Here is a 21222-nt window from a genome sequence, read left to right on the forward strand (position 1 = left end):
TGCCCTTTTAAGTGGTGTGTTCAGGGACACTCAAAGACATCTGTGGACTGAGCCGCTCAGGGGGGCCCTGAAGCAAACATGTCCCCTCTTGATCCATTATAAGACAGCCATCCTGAGCTGTCATCTCAGGGGCCATTACAGTTACCATTACCATTCTACTTTTATTGTGCCTGACTGGTACACACAGACAAACTATTTGTACTTTATCAAATAAACAACAAAAGCACCGCCAGGCAGACAACTCAAGACGTTCGGGGTCCAGCTGATCTCATTGCCTCGTGGGTAATCGCGCCTTGTTTGCTTGTCATGCGAGCAGAGGAAGAGAGGGGCAATTATCATGAGCAACATGGGCACAAATAGCATAAATAGCAATCTGTTACATATTTCAGATGTAGTAATTAAGGAAAGTGGCTCCCAGCCAGGGGGAGAAGTAAGTTATATCAGAGGTTTCAAGAGATGATTACCAGCACAGGAAGGCAGAAGGCATACTGCTAATTGCTCGATAATTATACCTCTTCAAGCCTCTTGACTACTATTTAATTAATTAATTAATGGTCATGGCCAAAAAAATGAACACATTCATTCAGTAACACCCTTGTTGACTTGCAGCCAAAATGGAAGCAGACTATTATGAGCGGGTGTCTCATCTACCCTCCTTGGAAAAGTGCACAGCTGACTAATTTTTACAAAATGGCGGGGGCGGGGGGAGTGCTCAGAGAGAAGTCTGTGTCATGCTTGGGACAGTTCTGTCTGGAGCATCACGGGAGCAGAGACAAACCGCCGAACTCAGTAAATGGCAAAAACACTCGGTCAATTCAGGGCGTGTTTCAGCGGACCAAGCTGGACTTGGAGAAAAGGTGAGGGAGAGCGTCCGTGACGTGGGGACTGCAGTGCCAATGTTGTGTGCGGGCTTGTGTGAGCAGACAGAAGTATAATCCCGGCATCATATTACACATTTACAAATTGGTGTTTTTAATGTGCATCTGGGTTTGACATGACATTTTGGGATTGCACCAAAGCCCGGACTCTTCCAGCAGCCACAGTGCTGTCCCCACCGGGGTAAGAGACTCTCACCTAACCAGTTCTCGGCTGTATGGGCAGGCGGAGGAATTTACAAAGCCGTTTGACTATGAAAAACAAAAAGGGTGGCGGTTGCTCAAACACCCCAGAGACAAACTGGAGGAGAACACTAATCGGCAAAGACAGCAAAAAAAGGTATGACGCAGCCTGGCATGTGTCACACCTTAAAACGAGACATTCCAAGGGGGAGCTGACAGTCTACTTTGCGGCGATGTGAAGCTGTCAGACAAACCGCATGAATCTTACACTCGACTGCTGATCCGCCACGAGTGTCAACCCCCTCCCCTCCACTCTTCAAGAACACCAAGGCCAATGCTAGCTCAATAAATAGAGCAGCGAGAAAGCAAATGGTCTAGATACAGTTTCGGTTGCCACCCTGAAGTGGCCATTTTCAGCCTGAGGGTCATGACCCCTTGTGGACTTGTACTCACTTTAGGGTTCCAAGAAAAGACTAATGGGAAAAGCAAAAAAAGAAAAAAGTTCTGATCCCACTCATTTAGGATACAAACTCTTGATGATTGTCTGTTACTATTTTTTTTTTTTTTGTCAGCCCACTGCCTGACGAACAAATATACGGATAACAGCCATGCTTGCAACCATTTTATTTTTTCTAATGCCGTTATCTCAAGATCACAAGTTAATTGTCTCATTATTGAGAAAACAAGCTGTTATCTCGAGCTAACAAGGTAATTAACCCGTTATCAAGAGAAAGCAAAAGGTTCCCTTTAATTACATGTTTTTAACAGAGATCAGGAGTGCCATAGCAGCATGCTCAGATAGTGTCTTCACAACTAAAGCAATTGATTTAACAAAAGAAAAGTCAGATCATAAGTGTTCAGACTTTTCATCAGTGCATCAGACTGTAATTAAGTCTCACTTTTTTATATGCATTCTGTATAATACCATTTGAAGAAGTTTTGTTTACCAGTTCCTCAAATCCAATGAGAATTCCTTCAATTGGACAGAGGCACATCTGCTAAAAGTTGACCATTGCATGTAAACCTTACAAAAATTAGCCATAAAACATATACCCTCAAAAGGAATTGGGTGGGAAAACGATACTTAGAATGAATGGGAAAACATCATATTGTTTACACTGAAACTCCCAAAGCCTCCCCACAGAGAGGTGAGCATGTCATGGTCCAGTCTTATGTATCCTATGAAGTTGTCCACTTGTGATAAATTATATTGTTGTGTAAGAAATCACCCTCTCTTGAGATAATGATATAATAATCTTGTGATTGCCATATTAACAGCATTCAACAAAAAAAATGTAGGCATGGCAGCTCGTGGTGTCTGTACAAATTAACTAGAGGCAAATGGAGTATCTGTCTGTGGATCGACTGGTTGACACAGGTTGGTTGTTTTAAGGGGCCGCGAGTCAAACAGGTTTTGAGGGATATCTGCATCTTCACTGTGCACGAGTTCACAGCGGAGCTCTGCGACTGATCCAATAACTTCTCCAAATGAGCTTAAGCCTTTTGCAAAAAAGTTTCCCAAAAAAATGACGTGTCATCAAATACTGTGTGGTAAGTTTTTGTCCAGTTTAATTTTTAAATACATTCTTAAAAATGTGCTCACAGTAAACATCCAACCTCACAATTACCATTAGAGGGGCAGAGTAAACTTTAAAAGGATATGTTCGCATTTATATCTTCAGACAGTGTTCAATTGCTTCCATTTGGCTTCCGTTTATGATCAAGGGATTGCCTCTTTTACCTCATGAATTAAAATCCGTATTAATATTGCAACAGTTGGGTTGTCCTGTGCACTGTCGGCTCCCTTGGACACATGCAGAAAGGTTCAGAGTCCCTCAGATTTGAACTGCCAGAGGTAAAAACGATTCAGTGGATTTGACAGGAGCATTGAAAGCTGTGTTTTTTTCAAGTCATTATGAATATGCATAGTCACTGGTTACTCACAAGCAGGCTGTGATAGCCACAGTAAAATAGTAACACAAATTTGTCAGACAATCGACGATCCGGATGCAGGCGGCCAACTTTAAATGCACGTTATCAAGACACAGCCATCAATACGGCACATTCAAGATCACGTTATATTACACAACTGTCTGCATTACGATGATATGCACATTAACCAAATGGCTGTTTTGGCATCGGTTGTCACAGATAGAATTTGTGGCTGGTCGTAATGTTCATCACTCAGTGAGGGACGTCCCTCAAGTGCCTGAACGGACTCAAAGGATTGCCCCTGTCTGGTTCAAAAGTAGATACTTACTACATCACATTCCTTCACTGCCATCTTTATGCTGTACTGTTGCTTTGACCTGTGAGCCATTAATGATGTATTCAATATAGAGCGAACATTCAGAGCTCAGTCTTTTCTAAACCCTTCTCCTGTAAATAAGTAACATCCCAGGCTTCCTAGTAAACCCTTCCAAGAGAACCAGAAATATTGATCGAGGGCATGTCTTCAGCTTCTGCAGGTCCACTTCACCTCTGAGTCTGATACGAGCAAGCTAAGGCCTCTCCTGCGATCAAGCACTTAGCCGTTCAGTCTCTGCGTGACCACCTCTCTGTACATGATGGAGATGTACACAAAGAGGAGCAGGATGACGAAGAAATCGTCCATGAATCCCAGGAGACCGAAAAGGGCCTCTGGGAGGATGTCGAGCGGCGACACCAGGTAGGTGAGCGCGCCGATGAGGCAGAGGAGGATTCGGATCCTGAACATCCAGAAGAGGCCACCCACGGAAAACATCTCCCGAAAGGCATGACGCAGCAGGGTGGGCACATCTCGCAGCCGGTCCATAAGCTGGGAAGACAGGGGAGGGAAAATATTAGGCGAAAGTCTGTTCTAAATATAGACGTGCTTATGATGCACTTCATAAGTCAGCATGACATTTGCAAGGTTTTATCATTTACCAGCAGTGTTCAGGATTCTACACAGTTTGGAGAAACATTAAAAAAGTATATTTCAATAACTGATACTATCGTGACAAGGTCTTTAAAAGCATCTTCAACCTGTTTCTATTCTATTCCACATATTAAAGCCCTCACTCACCACTGCTCTTTCTACGCTCGGGTCGGATGGTCTGCCTTGTCCACATGGAGACTCAACCACTGGCATACTCTTATTTAATGAACTATTCTTGGTCTGCCTCCATCCTACCTACAGGACTACATCTTTCAAAACAGTACGGGAAGTTATTGCATCCACCTCCATGACTCTACTAACTGTCCCTGTGAAATTAAATTCAAAATACTTAGACGCCATTTATGTATGAATATATAGTAAGGGTAAGCTAGCGTGCAGTCCATGTATCTGGCTGTAGTATACTCACGGATCGAGGCTGGCCTGAGAACCTGCGGTTGTAATCGTTAAGGTCTCTTAATATCAGCAGAGGTTCTGCCTCCCCATCCTGGACCCTCTGAGGTTCGGCGTGCTCGTGAAATAGCGGGAAGAGCAACGTTACCTTTTGAAGGGGGGAAGAAAATCCATATCATTTGATTCCGGCTTCCAATTGTGAACACTCCCAGGTTTCCTTGCTCTTCTGAGACAGTTAACTGAGTATATTTAGGTTGTGGATTGAATGGAATATTTGAGGACGACATCTTGGCTTTTGGGCAACACTGACCAACATGTTTTACCATTTTTACAGAAATGGGTTAGGACAATTACCATCACTCTCGTTGACTAAGACATCCTTTATTCTTTATAAGTCTTAATAGATTTAATATAAATAGATTTGGTAATTAAGTAATTATTACCAGTAAGTCTGGCTTAAAAAAAGTTTTAATAAAAGCTCAGTGTAAGTGTTCTACCTCAAGAATTTATTAGAAGTCTCACCATTTGTCTGCAAATGGGGCAGTTAATAGCACCCAGCCAGGTGCCATACCTCCAGTAGGCTATAATGCAGGAGCCTATGAAGGAGTAAAAACAGCACTTTAAAACATGAACACGGCACAAATAAACAGTACAACTAACTTAAATGGAAGAGCTCCTCAATCATGATTGGACTTGAATTGAACTAGGAAAACATGCTTAAGAATTGACAATTAGTTATCTTTCAGTTACTCAACAGTTTTGCATAGGTCGTATTACGCGAGTCTATTAGTCAGTCTTACCACAGAAAAGGTGTCCACAGTTGGTTTCCACAGGCAGAACAGCCTGCTGTAAACACACGGGACAAGACATGTCTGTGTAGTACTGCTGCCTGGCCTCCGCCTGAGAAGTTTCATCCTGACGGGAAGAAATTGAACACATCCAAATCAAAAACACACACGAATACAATACAAATGTAATGAAAGAGAATCCATTCTACCCCATCCAAGTTCATCCAATCTACAAAATGTTCTAAGTGGTTCATCCAAATTGTTTCTGAAACTAATAGAACATTGATGTTTAAGAAAGATACTTGACTTTTTCAATGAAATTATCATTTTTTATACTTCTGTGGGCATTTAAAAAAAACTGTGTACAATAGTTTGACATATGCAATGTATTGCCATGTCCATGTCTATGTATATTCATGCCAGGTGTACCCATTACATAAAACACAAAGCTTGTGTTGCAATTTTTACCCATGTCTATTTACAAAAAATATCATGATTTAAAAAAAAAAGGTTTCATGCACGCTATTTGTTCGTATGTTATCTTTGTCAAACATATCCAGCTCTATCTGCCTGTATACCTGCTCTGTTTGCAGCTGCTGTCGGACGGCTCGAACGTGTTCCTGATTCTCAGGATGAATGTTCTGCTCCTCTTGTCTGCAAGGTCATAAGACAGATATTTGGCATCGAAATATTCAACAGGGGAGACGATTTTATTTCCAACAATTTCGTTTGACAAGTGATTTGGAAAGCAAATGGAAATTTTCCATGCAAAGTTTTGATAACACAGTATCATTATTTGGTCACCTTGCAAGATTCAAATTATATCAAAATGCTAAAATTGAAATAAAATTCCTGAAAGCAACAAACAGAACAAATGCAAAACTAAGCTTGCAGAACAGGCTTCTATCATTTGAATGATTTGTGAGCAGTGCCGACAGGCAAACGAACTGTGGAGACACGCTCTCCTATGTGAAAATCAGCTAGCAGCAAGGCATTGGTGCTTAATAAATGTATAGCACAAACTGTACCAGATTAGGTAACCAGAGTTGTACTGATCACCTTTAACTGAAATACTACTTCTTTTAAACAAGAGCGTCTTCAAAAGCTAAACCCATTCTGTCTCAATAAACCAGAGTTTGTGACACCAATATACAGAAATATCATCCTGACTTCACAGCTTACCTGCAGAGCAGAGTTAGGAGGCCCGCGAGGAAGGTGATACTGAGCACCACAACAAATAAGACCTGGTTGCTGACACCCTCAATGAGGGTGTCCTCATCTTGGATCAGGTAGTCCAAGTCCCCACATTGATTGTCCTCCATCACCCACACTCATAGCCTACAAAACTGCAAAACAGGAGGTGACAAAGAGGTTAGCATTTCACTTGACACTGCTCTGTCATTTCTGCTGCTTGGGGTGTCTTCATCACAACAATGAAAACAAAAGATGCAGTTTGATGATGTGTGACGTAGCATGGGATCATGGGAGTTACTGTCTCCATCAATCGATTAAAAGCCAGGTTCACAGACTAGGTGATGTTTAGAATGTTTATGTAATGTCACGTTCACTTTTGTCCTTCCTCACTCTCTGACAAATCATCAGATTTTGCCTGGTAGTCACAGCAACAGGCAGCCAGAAGAAATGCAACATCGCCTTGAGTGAAACTACAGATTTCTCTTAGTTTGAACATTGTTTGAAACAATTGGGGTAACATAAATATTTCTGTACATTACAGTTTGATAATGTAAACCCGACTGATAAGCAGTTTTTGGGGCTGATGCCAACATTAGGGAGTAAAAATTATGATATCAATAAATCAGCTATTAGGCACGCATGTTTTGCAGTGATCCCTTAAAGGTGGTTATCAAACACTTTTCCGTGAACTGAAACAGTAAACTACTCTCAATATTTCATAATCATCATTCACCCCAAAAATCATATGCTTTCTGCACTGTTTTATTCAAAACCAAAAAGTTATTGTCAACATATGTGCTGATACCAATATATCTGGGATCTACAAATAGTAGCCGATATTATTTCAGTCAGGGTCATAAGTAAATATTACAAATGTTATATGTTATGTCTTTAACTTCCCTATAGAGGATGTTCAAGAAAAGGGGACATTTTGTCAAGGAGTGTAATTCTGAATTTTTATTACGTTTAATGTTGTTATTATTAACTGGGGTGATAATATTTCTTATTCTGTGAATCTATGGACCAACTGCTATACATAGACTCTAAATGATCTTGATCTTGTCACATCCTTCAAGGTAACAGAACCAAGACTGATAGGCTTAGATACCATTTTTTTTTTTTTAACAAAAAATAAACAAAACACACACACACACACTTTAGAGAGATCCATTTTGATTTTTCGCTGAAGCTAGCCACAGTCAGAAGCTTGCTGCGACCTGCACACCTACATGGAAAAAGAGCCCCAGTTTGAACCAAAACCAAAACGAACAGGAAGTTCATAACTTTGGACTCAATGCACACAGCCCGCAGTCCTCTCAGTTACACGTCACCACGCACTAAGTGAATTAAAAATGAATACATTTAAAAAACACTTGCATAACTATTCACACAATGCAACACAGGGGAGATGTTGTCCACGGTTACTTTTCTTCACGTTATGAGCTATCACTCTCTTGGCTCACAGTTTACCTGCTGCTCCTCTCGCTGCTAGCTAAGTTAGCGTTGGCGTTGCTAATAGTGCGCTACGTTTACGGACTTTCTCTGACGCTGACAGCCAACACTGCGCTGTAGTTTCGCTTGAGGAAAGCCCCCCGCCGCCTGACAGGAAACGTCGATGTAAGAGGAACAGTTGGTCCTCTAAATCCGGGCTCAACCAGGCTATTATCGGAGCTAATTCATAAACATAGCTACCCCATGGTAAGCCATGTAACGACGTAGGTTGCGGCTGCTAAGCGACCGAAAGGGTCACGATATGAGAAAAAAAAAGAGCACAACCACTCGGTTAAGTCTACCAGGTAACTACATTTCAACACATTGCAGTAAGACGGGGCATGACCTCACCCAACAAGAAGTCCACCTCTCTCTTAAGGCTTCACTAGTCAACTCCATTCACCGCCTCGGCTCACATTTTACTTTCCCAGCAGCTACAATCAGAGGCTCGGTCTGACGATCACCACGTTGGGGCGAGCAGCAGCATCGTTGCTTAACCGAGAAATGTTTTTGCATCAGTTTTGAATGGTGGTCTTGCTGTTTCGATTTGTTGCATCGCTTCTTCCTCCTCTTCTTCTTCTCTCTGCTCCGGGGTCGACGACACAAGCGCTTCTAGGCGCACTAGCGCCGCCTACAGGTCACCGAGATGTGTCACATTGAGCAAGGTAGGTTTTAACTACTAAAATCTGATCAGATGTCTGTGGTAGACAGTAGCTACTTCTATTTTCTCAGTTACTTACTATACTTAGGTCTCATTTTGAGGTAGTGTGACTTGACTTCAGCATTTCCATTTTCTGCTACTTTATACTACTTCTCCACTATAATCCAGAGTCCACCACCTTTACTTGACAATTTTGCTATTTATTTTAGCAGATTTAGTCCAACAACACAAAATATTATCAACAAATAAATGAATTATTATATATTAAGGATAACACTTTATGTTTTTCAGTATGTTGATGTTGATATAAGTACAACTTTAAACACATGGCTTTATCTTGTAACAAAGCATTTCTCACTGATCATTTACTCAAGCACAGTACAATCTTGAGGTACTTGCACTTGACCTATTATAGTATTTACCAGCAATATTTCCAGTTTTCTTCATACTTACTTCTCCTCCATAACATTTAGGATGCAAATATTGTACTTTCTACTCTCTACATTTACAAGTTGCTTTGTAGATTGCAAAGCAGCGTGTTTAAAATGAATTTATTGTGTTGACAATTTGATTAAAAAAGAAACACTGACTTTAGTAATTACAAACTTGCATAACTCTTGAGTTAGTTACCAGAACCTGTAGGATACAGTACACACATGCATGTGTTTATTGGCAGAAAAATAATTTGATATTTAAGTACATTTGTTATTAGATGCTTTTTTTAAAAAATACTGTTTGTATGGATGTCTTTCACTTTGACCAAAGTAATATATTTAAACATGATATGTTTACTTTTTTACTCAAGTTTGAGTTTTTGGTACTTCTGTCCAACGCTGTTATGTCCACATGTGGCCGGTAGGTGGCAGCAGTGAGCCCGACGACTGGTGTGAGAGTGTGCCTGGAAACAAGAAGAAGTGGTAGAGCATCAGATCCAGATCCAGGCAGTAAAACATACATCAGCAGCTTCATCAGCGAGGCTAATATTTATCTCTACGCCCGTTCATCGAGGCGAGATGCCTCGTTTTGCGCAGCTGGTGATGGGCCCGGCGGGCAGCGGGAAGGTGAGCCACCGCTCCTCCAGGTGTACGCGCTGGAATGCCTTGTTATGCTAGTCGGCTAACGCGCTAAGCTAAGACATGAGGTTTGTCTGCCATGTAGACCAAGTTGAAGTTAAGCTAACTTGTTTGTTTTCGGTTGGGCTTTTGTTTTCCCTTTCAGAGTACCTACTGCTCCACCATGGTCCAGCACTCAGAGTCCATAAACCGTTCCGTCCAGGTGGTCAACCTGGACCCAGCGGCTGAGCACTTTAACTACCCTGTCATGGCAGGTGAATACAGCATGTTGGTAGTCCATGTTCACATTGATCAGGTCTGATTACAAAGATTTAAATGGCAACCCAACCAAGAACAAAAGGGCTTCAAAAAGACAGATCGAGAAAAGATATATATGAAAAAAAACAAAACATGTATGTTATTACATGCTTATATTGGGTTGAGATGGTCTAAGTTTAACACACTGCAGCTCTGAGATGTGTGTTGCTCATAATGATGAATGGATAACTGGGTTGGTTCACATACAGTTTAAACACACAGTTTAGTCTGACCACATGCTCACTGTAATCCTAATACAAAAAACAACAACAACATCAACAAAACAATACACCATGAAGTAGAATCATAATGTTTCGACAACTGAGGCTATTGAATAGTCTTGAATTGAGTGACTGATGACTTGCAACAAACGGACATTTATTAATCTTTTGATTATTTATTTTTTGTCAAAATGATTCACATTCTGTTTTAAAATCCAAGAGTGTGATGTGACAAAAACTTCATACCCACCACTGAGCTGATTAGTGTCCATTTCACTCAATTCTGGAACTTGTCGTCAAAATGTTGGTTATACTGACTCACTCTATTAACCACATTGTTCTGACCATGCATTAATTGTAATGTCTGATACCTGTAGACACCTCCGGTCGTTATAAAATGGTATTTGCCAAGAAGAATTAACTCTTAACGTTTATGTGGTTAGATTGTAGATGGATAAAAAAGGAAGTCATATAAATATTCTGAGTCGCGTGCTGCACTTGAATGAAGTTGTCACCTTGTGCTGTGAGACAACCTCATCATTTCTGCCTCCTCAGACATCCGTGAGCTCATCCAGGTGGATGACGTGATGGAGGACCATTCTCTCAGGTTCGGCCCTAACGGAGGCCTGGTCTTCTGCATGGAGTACTTCGCCAACAACTTTGACTGGCTGGAGGAATGCCTGGGTCATGTGGAGGATGACTACATACTGTTCGACTGCCCGGGTAAGCAACGTGGCAGATGGGTGACTGGGAAGAGTAATGCACACTTTTAAGGCAACTTGAGTAACAGGCATTATAACTTTTGGAGAACAAGAATTCATGAGCACTGTCCTAGTTTTATAGCTATGTATGAAATCCCAGCTTTTTGACAAGTGGCTTGCTTCCACAGGTCAGATTGAACTCTACACACACCTCCCTGTAATGAGGCAGCTGGTGGAGCAGCTCCAGCAGTGGGAGTTTCGGGTGTGTGGGGTCTTTCTGGTAGACTCCCAGTTCATGGTGGAGTCTTTTAAGGTAACAGCCAACATCCCTCCAGTTCTTTTATCTGTTTGTTTGATTCCCCTTTGAGTCCGAGCCCAACTCATTTCCTTAAGTCCACAATATAGTAATGAAAGCCAGAATGAAGTGACGAGTGAGACATCTTCCCTCTTCCTCTAACTGCAGTTCATCTCAGGTGTCATGGCTGCCCTGAGCGCCATGGTGTCGTTAGAGATCCCTCAAGTGAACATCATGACAAAAATGGACTTGCTAAGTCCCAAAGCCAAGAAGGAAATTGAAAAGTAAGTTGCAGTAACATCCAGCAGCTGTATTTAGTATGTAAAGGAACACGTGGCTACATTGATCTTTTAATTTCACATATTTACGATGCCTTTTATTGGTAAGTAAAGCTGATTTTACTTTTACAAATGTGGAGAAATAAATTGGAAGACAGCTTCAATGGGTTTGTGGTTAGCTTAGCTTGTATTTTGAAAGATTAGTTCACCCAAAAATAAAAACACAGTCATCGTCTACTCACTCCCATGCCGAAAATAACAATACATTAAGCTGTTTATTCATCCAGCAGCAGGATTCATCATCACGTTTTTCCTTTTTTTTGACACCAGGTACCTGGACCCAGACATGTACTCAATGATGGAAGACAACTCGGACACCATCAGAAGCTCAAAGTTCAAGAAGCTGACTGAGGCCATCTGCGGTCTGGTAAGCAAAGCCCTGAAGTTGATGATTTCATTTTGGATCAGAATTTAGACTCATTTTTAATGAGACCACCTCTCTGTCTGTGTGTTCAGATTGATGACTACAGTATGGTGAGATTCCTGCCGTTTGACTGCACAGATGAGGAGGGTATTAACATAGTACTGCAACACATTGACTTCTCTATACAGTATGGAGAGGACCTGGAGGTCAAGGAGCCAAAGGTGAAGAAAAAATCAAAAAGAAAACCCAATAAAATATGCTGTAGATTTTAGCGCATGTGGCTGTTATTGTAATTGTACTAATTTGTCGGTATTCCCATTATTTTTTTTTTCTGCAGGAGGTTGAAGAAGAGCCTGCTAACCTAAATTATGATGAACTTTTTCAAGACAAAGGCGACAGCTGAGGAGTGATGTGACTCCAGGGAAAAAAAGAGACTTGTCAGAGCTAATGAAAAAAAACATTTGAAGGGGATGAAGGATTCACCATATCAAGCCCAGGTGGAGAATGGCATGCGAGTGCAAGGACGCAGAGAAAAGAGCGTGTGGGGGAAAAAGACTGACTGTATGCTGTTTGGAATAATCAGGAAATGTGTCATTTCAACTCATAAATGTTTTATTATTTCAGGACAGTGTTGAATCTAAAGAGTTGTTATTAAATACATTTATCACTGCTATATTTTTAAAATAAAATATTACAGAAAATACACATCACGAGTGCTTGTGTCAATGAAACTTTCGCGTCAGCGCCCCCATGTGGCAGCTACGCTACATAGCATGTAGCCACTTCCTGTATAGCTGAAGGGTGGGACAGGCGGAAGAGGAGTCCGGAGGTGCTACCATATTTCTTTCGCTGAGCAGTTGGACTGATATTTATCGCTCAGCATGCCGGTGAGTGAATTCTACTTGGTTATTGACCAGCAGAAGCTTTTAATGTGTGACTTAGAGCAAGAAGAAAATCCTGCATTCAAACGCCGCTGGTTGACTCAAGGGCCTCTGAGTCTTCGGCTAGCTGTGATGACGTTAGCACTGTAGGCTAGCTATGTTAGCATTTGCTCGCGATTTACTGATATTGGACGGTATAATCATAAATTCGCCGCGATTTAATCACAATTCTGCAAATGCTTGTTTGAATTTCTGAAATGTAATGTTTTGTATCGTGATGGCGTCGTCCTCACTGCAGATGTGACCGTAGTAGAGATTGAACTGATGCTATCTGACAGGAAATGAAGCTAGCTAAGAAAATGATATGTGACAGCAACTTTTTCTGTCTTTTTCCAAGGCGTATCACTCGAGCCTGATGATCCCCGAAACCAGGCTGGTGGGGAACATGGCTCTGCTTCCCCTCAAAACCCAGTTCAAGGGACCAGCCAGGGGAGACGGTAAGGCTTGGACAGTTGTCTTCAGTGAGCAAAAAGTGGAGCGTAGCCATTTGGACCACATAAACACACAGGTCATGCTATGTTTATTTAGTGTTAATGGCTTATTCACCGACCCGAGTCAGTTCTTTTTGTAAGGATCGTACCTTGTTATGACACTGAGCTCAGTTCCTGATTCATGAATTGGCTCAACTTCCATATATGGCCTTGAGACTGCACGCTTAACTTGAACTTCTTCATTACTCTGCCTGGACACTTGCAGATTTCTGTCAATGTAAAGTTTGATACTCATTTAACGATGCAAGAATATGCGTCTTTTTTTTTTTTTTTTCTAAATATTTTTTCAGATCGATAAAGAAGAGATGCATATATTGACTAGAGGGGGGAGAGATTTTGATTCGTCATGCATTGTATTGATGTGTTCATTTATCTCCTTGTCCCATTTCAGGCATTGACTCAGACATCATTGATGAGGCTATCTACTACTTCAAGGCCAACGTTTTCTTTAAGAACTATGAAATCAAGGTAAGAAATGTACATGCAGTTTCTGTTTTTTGGTTGTGTTTTTTTTTTTTTACGTTTGGATGATGGGTAAACATGTACCTCACTGCTGTGCTTGTTCCTCTCAGTGTTTTCCTTTCTCCATCTCCCTCACTCGCTGTGCCTTAAAGCAGCTGCTCACTTTGTTCCTCCACATGTCCCAGCTTGCTTCCTCTCCTTCCCCTCAGCTATGCATAGTTGCTCAGGATTTCTACAGTACAACCTTTTACTGATTATACCCGACTAGAACTGAGCTAAATACAGTAATGCTCATGCTCTGGACAAAATGTACATCGTTTCAGTAGTATTGCAGGCGTTTCAGCTGCTAATGTGTGTGTTGTGTTTCTTGCAGAACGAGGCAGACAGGACGCTGATCTATGTCACACTCTACATTTCTGAGTGCCTAAAGAGGCTACAGAAGGTAAATTGCACATTTTGTTGACGTACAGCATTTGCAGTAGCGGATATCTTCACTTTACAGTGACTTCATGCAAATCTGAATACATGTAGCAACAATTAAAAGTTGTGTGAGAAAGTGTGGCTGGAGAGCCACAGGGGCTTCCTAGATCGTTTTAGAATGTCATTTGTTTTCCTTTCACACAGTGAGAGCGAATTAGCTACTTGAATGCTTCGTCCAGGTGAGCACTAGTAAAACAGGTAAGCTAACTAACACTTTGTATTGGTGCATGTGTGTGCTCTCCACAGTGCAGCTCCAGGAGCCAGGGAGAGAAGGAGATGTACACTCTGGGCATCACCAACTTCCCCATTCCTGGAGAGCCTGGCTTCCCGCTCAACGCTATGTACATTAAACCTGCCAACAAGCAGGAGGAAGGTAAGAACCAGAGCTTAGCCGCCTCAGTTGTCTTCCTCAGCTGGACACTTCATCATAACGCTGGCAGTGGTGCACCGAGGCCTGTTAAAATTGCACTCTGAATGATTGCCAGTTTCCTTGTCCCCTTCTTATGTTTCATCAAATTCCCATCGTGAAGTTATATCAAGCCAAAAATAGCAATGCTGACCTGAGCCCTATCAGCTTTTTAAGGATCTGAGGCTTGAAGTGCTGTTTCATGCTTGCATAGTGTCCCTCAACCTTGTTCTTTTAAAGCATCAGCACTGTTGTTGATGAATACCACTCGAAGTACGCCCGTATATTTAACCCTCCCCCAAAATATGGATCGTCTGAGATGCTAATTGTAATGAAATAACTGGTTTCTTTTTTGTGCAAAGATCAGAACATTTTAAAGGTCAAAGGTCAACGATTAAAGCGATGCCTTCCAGTTTTGATGTAGCAAGAATACATAAAATGTTATGCTGTGGTCTGGCTTTTTTTGTAGTGTTAAACAGTTACTTGATAAGGTTGTTGCCTGTCGTGCCTTTTCCAGAGACTATGAGGGCGTACCTCCAGCAGATCCGCCAGGAGACCGGCCTGAGGCTATGCGACCGAGTGTTTGACTCCCAGACAGACAAACCCAGCAAGGTGAGTCCCACATCTCCACAATAACAACACTACAACTTTAATGCATTGGTGCTGAAACAAGATGCTGAATTATGAACTGATTTCAACAAATAAAGAGCTATTGTCATGCCAGTTTTTACCCAGATTTGGTAGTATTGTCCCTTGGGCCCCCAAGGTAGTTTAAATTTTACTGTGAAACAAAGTTTTCTGTCCAGGCTTTCAGCACTGCAACAACCTGTACCCTCTCGTCTGGTGACAATTTGATTGTGTGGTGCCCTGTTGTTTTTCTGTCCTTGCCACAGATATAGTGCAGTCTGAAAGCTCCAGACACTTCTTCTAACAGCGATTTTGTTTCTTTCAGTGGTGGGTGTGCTTTGTCAAGAAGCAGTTCATGAACAAAAGTCTGTCTGCTCCTGGACAGTGAACATCTCAGGACCCACAGTTTCTATTCTACACCTGCAAGATGGATGGATGAATGGAATTTTTTTCTTTGGGTGGGTGGGATGTGCTTTTGTGTTGCTAAGATGATTTTATACTCTTTCAGTTTAAGGATATGTCTTGTCTTGTCTGGATGTCGACCATATTGAGCTGGTGCTTAATTCAATAAAGTGGTCATGGAGATTGGAAAATGATGTGTACTCTGTGTTTTCGTTTTTTTTGGAACTTTACACAGAAAACAAGGCACATAGCCTTAATAGCAGCTGTGAATACAGGGTTCCCACCATCTCACTAACATCAAGTTCGAGTGCTTTCTTGGCCAAATTTCCTTACAGTTGAAGACCAAATCTGGCATAGTTTGAGATACAGATCAAGGTAAACTATTGACACTTTTATATAAACAAATTTATAAAATTAATGATGTAACCCATGTCTGCTTATGTACAAATTTTAGAAAGTAAAAATAAAAGCAAACTATCAAACTGCTTTTTCCATCCTTTGCAGAACTGCAAGGGTCTTCAGGATCCCTGTGAATGAAGTTAGATGTCTGTGTGCTATAGACATGTTAGTCAAATCTAAATCTGTACTGTGTAGTTTTGGAGATGGAATTCAAACTCATTTTAATATTTACACCATCAACAAGGTAATAATACAAACATGGAATTTTTTTTCATAACTGAATAAACAAGCTGTTCTCAGAGGAAAATAAGGTCCAGAACACTGTTTGAAGCTTGAAAAGGTGGCGGGGTCCGCTGAATATAAACAGGTGAAAAAGTATGAAACTGGGTTGTTCCTTTATGATCAGTGTGTTTACTTAGTTTGTTTTGGCATAAAAAGTTAATCAATGAAAATCTTTTGTGATTAATATTTCTACCCCGAAACTACACTGCACTTTTTAAAGGATAAGTTCACTCCAAAATTAAAATTCAGTCATTATTCCCCCTGTACTACTGTTGAGTTCAAACTACTTCAGTTGTTTAAGAGAGCATTACAAAGCTTCAGAAATGTTTTTAGGAATACAAAATAACTTTCCATCAGCTGGAGGGTGAGTAGGGTGAATGATTTTCACAAGTTGTGATGTGGGTGAGTAGAAACATTTCAACAGTCAGTACACAATGTCCAGAATGAGGTTTATTAAACAGTTTTCACGTTGTAACATCTATTGACATGTGTGCGCTACTGTATACCTACGTATTATTTAACAAATTATGTCCTCATAAAAATGCCATTATTGTGATTAAGCTCTGTAAAATCACTTGATCCAGGGATCATGTGGGTAGTATAGGCTTTTATCACGGTAGACGTTTTTACCTTACACAGGGTTCTTGAATTTTTCACGTGTTTTCAAGGTTTGAAAAGTGCTTCACAGGTTTGACAACAAACCTTTTAATGATTTACATTTCAATTAAGTGAGATAATTTTGAGCAAAGACATGTATTTAAACATGTAATGCGCCAAAGATTTGAGGTGCTGGAAAAGCTTAAAAAGTGCTTTAATTTGATTATGTTAATGGTGAAGTACTCAGCCATCATTCATTTTATTATATACAGCTGTGCATTTCCTCCTGTGACGTGTCAAAATGTCTTCTGTGAAAAAGTTGTACCGCGCAGTATCCACACAGTCTCTCCAACAGGCCAGAATTCTCTCTTTTGAGGCTCAGCATGTAAAAATGTCTGACAGTTCTTCCAAGCAAGGACATATAATTTATATTTACATAGGTAAAAAATGTAGCATGTTTGTTAAAAATATATTTATCAGTGTGTCGTCTTTGGTTTGTGCACAGCAGTTCTTCTGGATTCAAAACAAGCCTTCAGACACAGTCTATTGAGGTTTCCTTCACTGGCAGTCAAGAGTTAAGGCAGCGCTGGGTGGCAAGTTTTTCCCATTCGCCGAGAGAAGGAACCCTTTCCTCTGCAGAACACTTCTGGTATGCAGAGAGAGGAAAAAGCCAGTGTCTGTATTTCCATCTCTTTCAAGACTGCAAACACTCCAAAATTGCATAAGTTGATGAAATAGCTGTAGAGTTGTTGGCTCAGTGTGGCAGGCTGAAAATAAAATTATAACCCCCATAACAGACAGTATGCTTCTTAAAATAATGTCACTCTAAATAAATAGGTCAATAAAAAGTAAACAAAAAATGGGGCATTTGTCAGCGGAGATCATTCCTCCTAAAATGTACATGACAGAGAAAGCATTTGTCTGTTTGATTCATCCTCCTGTGGGTGGAAAGCTGACACTTGACCAGAATACTCTGCCAATAGTCCCATCAGGTGCAAATCTTGAGCAACTGATGATGGAGAATCACAAAATAAATCATAACTTTTGGCGACATGAATGCCACTGCTATTCAGCAATATTCATAAATAACAACCACTCTAACTGCAACACACAAATCAGTAGAGAAATATGGGTTTACACATTTTTTCCCCCAGTCTTTTTCTTCTTTAGGTGGCTAGCTGATGTTGGTAAAGTTGTGCCCCGTGGTCGTCTAGCCGATTAAGAGTAACCAGTTGTCGAATCCCCTGTGCAGCTCCAACCTGAAACAGAATTAACATCTCAGTCTGGTTATCATCGGTTACTGTTGAGTGTATGTGTTTATGTGGGTTTACAAGGAAAAACATCATCTACATGAGCAGCAACCAGCAACAACATCTCCCTGTGCAGAATTAAAGTGTAGTGAGACTGTTCCTACTTTGTTGACGACTGGAGTGAACTTAGTCGTAAGCCATCTCTTGACTCTTCCGCACACAGCGTGACACTTTTTTCTTAAAAACTCCTTTAGGATCCTCCCGCCACTCTTTCTGCAGGGTAGTACACATGAGAAAACCCTTAGACTAGAAAAGTAAGACTAAACTGTGTTCACGTTTAATACATTTAGACACCCCCCCCTTCTCCACATGTATACATACTGCAGATACACAGAGATTAGGAATATTTTCTCTAATTGCTTGTGTCCAACATACATCACTGGGTGGCAAACTAACCCCAGCATGACAGCAGGTACTTACAGCTGCATCCACATTGGCAGGAGAGTCTCCGTTAGGGTCTGCCAACATGGAGATAACACTGAGCATGATGGTCTCTACTGTATGGATTGGCAGCCAGCGCTCCTCAGGCTTCTCATAGCCGTACTTGTCCTCACCAGGCTCGTGCAGAATGGAGATGCAGACATCGCCATTTTTTGCCACTGGCAGCAAACAAGACACAGAGATACGTTTGTAAATGAATCAAATGCCAGATCAGATACTACTCTGTTTGTTGAAAAGCTGAGAAAGTCAAACCATTTACATTTTATCCTGAAGCACGTTAAGATAAAGTTTCCTTTTCTTCTGATGGAAAGTCAAAGTCTGTGATTGTTTTTGACATGAGTGCCCTAATATTTGTTTTTACACTTTCAAAATGTTTTTGAATACTTTCTTTGATAAGAGACACAGTGGCCTGGGAAGAAGTAAGGGAAATCTTACCATTTGGATGCCAGATTTCCGTGATGAACTTCATCTTGGGAGGCTTCAGAGGATAGTCACGGGGGAAGGTTAAGGTTGCTTTGAAGAAACCTCCTTCACTACAAACAACAGAAAGGATGGTGTTCACATGTACTGTACACTAGGGATTATGAGTAAATTCACTAGTAAATATATTAACTCACAATAATGTGTCTTGAGGCCCGATGACGACCACTTCCCACTGATAAATGTCATCATCATCCACAAGGCCGGCAGAAAAGCCGTCCACCGGGTTCTTGGTGAGCTCTGAAATTTAAGTCAGAATCAGCTTTATTGGCCAAATATGTACAGACACAAGCAGGTTGACTTTTTTCCCAGAAACTGACCATGAGATGGTAAGGTAGAGAGTAGAGGGAAAGGGGGGCTGGGCAATATTATGATAGTGAAGTGAAACTTGATTATGATGCCCAGTCCTTGTACTGATGAAGCCAGGAGAAAAACAACAGTAATATTTTTTGAAGGCCATTTCACCCTGACCTAGATAAGACTATAATGACAGAAAGTATGTGAAAACAAAAGACAAATGACCAACAACATAAAGTGAAATGTCTAGATATAAGTCAACTGCCTCTGTCAGTTGCAAAACAACACAATTACTAGAGCACAACCTAAACTTACTTTTGGGGATGATTAATATACTGCTATTAGGTAGTAAAACATTATGATATTAATATATATCTGCCATTTTAAAAAAAATATTTTATTTACAATTATCCCTAAAGTGTGGTTATTTTACTCTTGTGTCAAAGATAACAGAGACCAGAGATTTTAAAGATTAACAATGAAACCGATATGTCTTGGATAGGCCAACATCGGTCGATAATATTACCCAATTGGTACATTGGTCTAAATTGATATAAATATACATGTGAACAAGTATACAAGGCTACAGTCATACACAGGATTTGTATAGACAGTGCCAGTACTGATATATGGTTGTAACTGTAAAACATAATATTTAACAAACCTTAAATGTGTACTGTGTAGTTTTTTTGAAACAATTTCAATCTGAAGGAAAAAAAAATATTCATTCGTTCAACACACTAAATGGCAAAAATTTCACACTGATTCACTCTATTTATATGTGGTGGACCCTGCCACCTTTCCAGCTTCATACAGTATTCTGGACCTTATTTTCCTCTGAGGACAGCTTGTTTACTCAGTTATGAAAAAAAATATGTCTGAGTTTGTCTTATGACCTAAAAAAATGTTGTAAATATTAAAATTCTGAGTTAGGATTTCTCTAGAACTACGTAGTGGCTCTTTAAAACCTGTTTGTGACCGTACATTTGTAAAATATGGAGTTTGTGTGAGAGCTAATTAGGAAACGTCCTGTGGTTGTTGAGAAACGACAGCTAGCTTCAGACACATTCTCTCTGTAGTAACCAGCTGTCCGAACACGTGTATTTCAACTTGATCTGTCTGTAGGTCAAAAACAGTGAGCTAACAACACCGAACTGCGGCCAAATGAAACGTAGCTGCTGCTCTCATGTGGCGTCTCAACACAGTGAGAATAAGCTGTAGCAAGCAACAGTTAGCCAACTTACCTGCTAATTGTTTACGTAGTAACAACGAGGACCGTTCCGTCATTTTACAGCCACTGGTATACCGGTACACCTGTTTAATTATTATTGTTTTTTAAAATGTTATTATTGTTGAGTAACCCGAGACGACTTTCAAGCTGTCAGCACGGTGAGTAAAACATCGGGTAAAGAAAGTGAAGCACACCGTCCACGTTTTCTTCTTCTGCCCGTCTGTCTGACAACACCAATAACACCAGTCAAAAAAAAGAAAAAATATATAGTGTGACTTTTTTTTCCCTCCGCAAAACTTTTCAGGCAAACTTTTCTTCCAGGTTGTGTACGGAACAGCAATTAAATTAAGGTAAAAGTCTGATGTAGGTCCATTGATGAGAAAGGGGTCTTTAAATGTAATCAAAAGAAAAGGAATTTAATGCTAACACAGTCAAGGAAGTGCTGCCTGCAAGGCCTGACCCAGGGCGGAAGTACTGCTCCGCGGTAACCTGTCTTCTTCGTGTAGCTGTGCAGCAGGATATACCCACACTGGTGCATTACTGCCCCCAACAGGTTGTTATAAATACTACACATTGTGTATTTGT

The 21222-nt window shown here is 40.7% G+C and overlaps 4 protein-coding genes across 7 annotated transcripts; 2 read left to right on the forward strand and 2 right to left on the reverse strand.

Moving 5' to 3' along the window:
* Positions 1 to 1864: 1864 nt before the first annotated feature.
* On the reverse strand, positions 1865 to 8397 carry rnf170 (ring finger protein 170). Of its 3 annotated transcripts, none has more exons than XM_037117790.1 (7): positions 7821 to 8160; positions 6339 to 6502; positions 5735 to 5810; positions 5169 to 5283; positions 4891 to 4964; positions 4385 to 4516; positions 1865 to 3855 (listed from the first exon to the last, which is right to left on the reverse strand). In XM_037117790.1, exons 2-7 carry the CDS (start codon positions 6476 to 6478, stop codon positions 3586 to 3588), a joined length of 807 nt encoding a protein of 268 aa, XP_036973685.1. In that variant the 5' UTR covers positions 6479 to 6502; positions 7821 to 8160; the 3' UTR covers positions 1865 to 3585. The 3 variants fall into 3 exon arrangements, with proteins under 3 accessions (XP_036973685.1, XP_036973687.1, XP_036973684.1); XM_037117792.1 differs by lacking the exon at positions 7821 to 8160 and adding an exon at positions 8258 to 8397 and having other exon boundaries at positions 2603 to 3855; XM_037117789.1 differs by lacking the exon at positions 7821 to 8160 and adding an exon at positions 8193 to 8332 and having other exon boundaries at positions 2603 to 3855.
* On the forward strand, positions 8370 to 12496 carry gpn3 (GPN-loop GTPase 3). Its single transcript, XM_037117788.1, has 9 exons — positions 8370 to 8506; positions 9362 to 9563; positions 9721 to 9829; positions 10649 to 10816; positions 10983 to 11107; positions 11258 to 11373; positions 11698 to 11794; positions 11884 to 12012; positions 12129 to 12496. The coding sequence occupies exons 2-9, from the start codon at positions 9516 to 9518 to the stop codon at positions 12192 to 12194; spliced, it is 858 nt and encodes a 285-aa protein (XP_036973683.1). The 5' UTR covers positions 8370 to 8506; positions 9362 to 9515; the 3' UTR covers positions 12195 to 12496.
* Positions 12497 to 12541: 45 nt separating this feature from the next.
* arpc3 (actin related protein 2/3 complex, subunit 3) lies at positions 12542 to 15794 on the forward strand. The gene is made up of 7 exons (XM_037116188.1): positions 12542 to 12678; positions 13070 to 13169; positions 13615 to 13691; positions 14059 to 14127; positions 14412 to 14538; positions 15089 to 15183; positions 15524 to 15794. The coding sequence occupies exons 1-7, from the start codon at positions 12673 to 12675 to the stop codon at positions 15584 to 15586; spliced, it is 537 nt and encodes a 178-aa protein (XP_036972083.1). The 5' UTR covers positions 12542 to 12672; the 3' UTR covers positions 15587 to 15794.
* A 919-nt stretch (positions 15795 to 16713) lies between these two features.
* On the reverse strand, positions 16714 to 21102 carry ube2g1b (ubiquitin-conjugating enzyme E2G 1b (UBC7 homolog, yeast)). 2 transcript variants are annotated; one of them, XM_037117971.1, is made up of 7 exons: positions 20832 to 21102; positions 20651 to 20720; positions 19247 to 19349; positions 19065 to 19162; positions 18609 to 18787; positions 18293 to 18401; positions 16714 to 18137 (listed from the first exon to the last, which is right to left on the reverse strand). In XM_037117971.1, the coding sequence occupies exons 2-6, from the start codon at positions 20691 to 20693 to the stop codon at positions 18315 to 18317; spliced, it is 510 nt and encodes a 169-aa protein (XP_036973866.1). In that variant the 5' UTR covers positions 20694 to 20720; positions 20832 to 21102; the 3' UTR covers positions 16714 to 18137; positions 18293 to 18314. The 2 variants fall into 2 exon arrangements, with proteins under 2 accessions (XP_036973866.1, XP_036973865.1); XM_037117970.1 differs by having other exon boundaries at positions 20651 to 21100.
* Positions 21103 to 21222: the final 120 nt, after the last annotated feature.

Source organism: Acanthopagrus latus, chromosome 12, assembly GCF_904848185.1.
Source record: "Acanthopagrus latus isolate v.2019 chromosome 12, fAcaLat1.1, whole genome shotgun sequence".
Classification (NCBI taxonomy): domain Eukaryota; kingdom Metazoa; phylum Chordata; class Actinopteri; order Spariformes; family Sparidae; genus Acanthopagrus; species Acanthopagrus latus.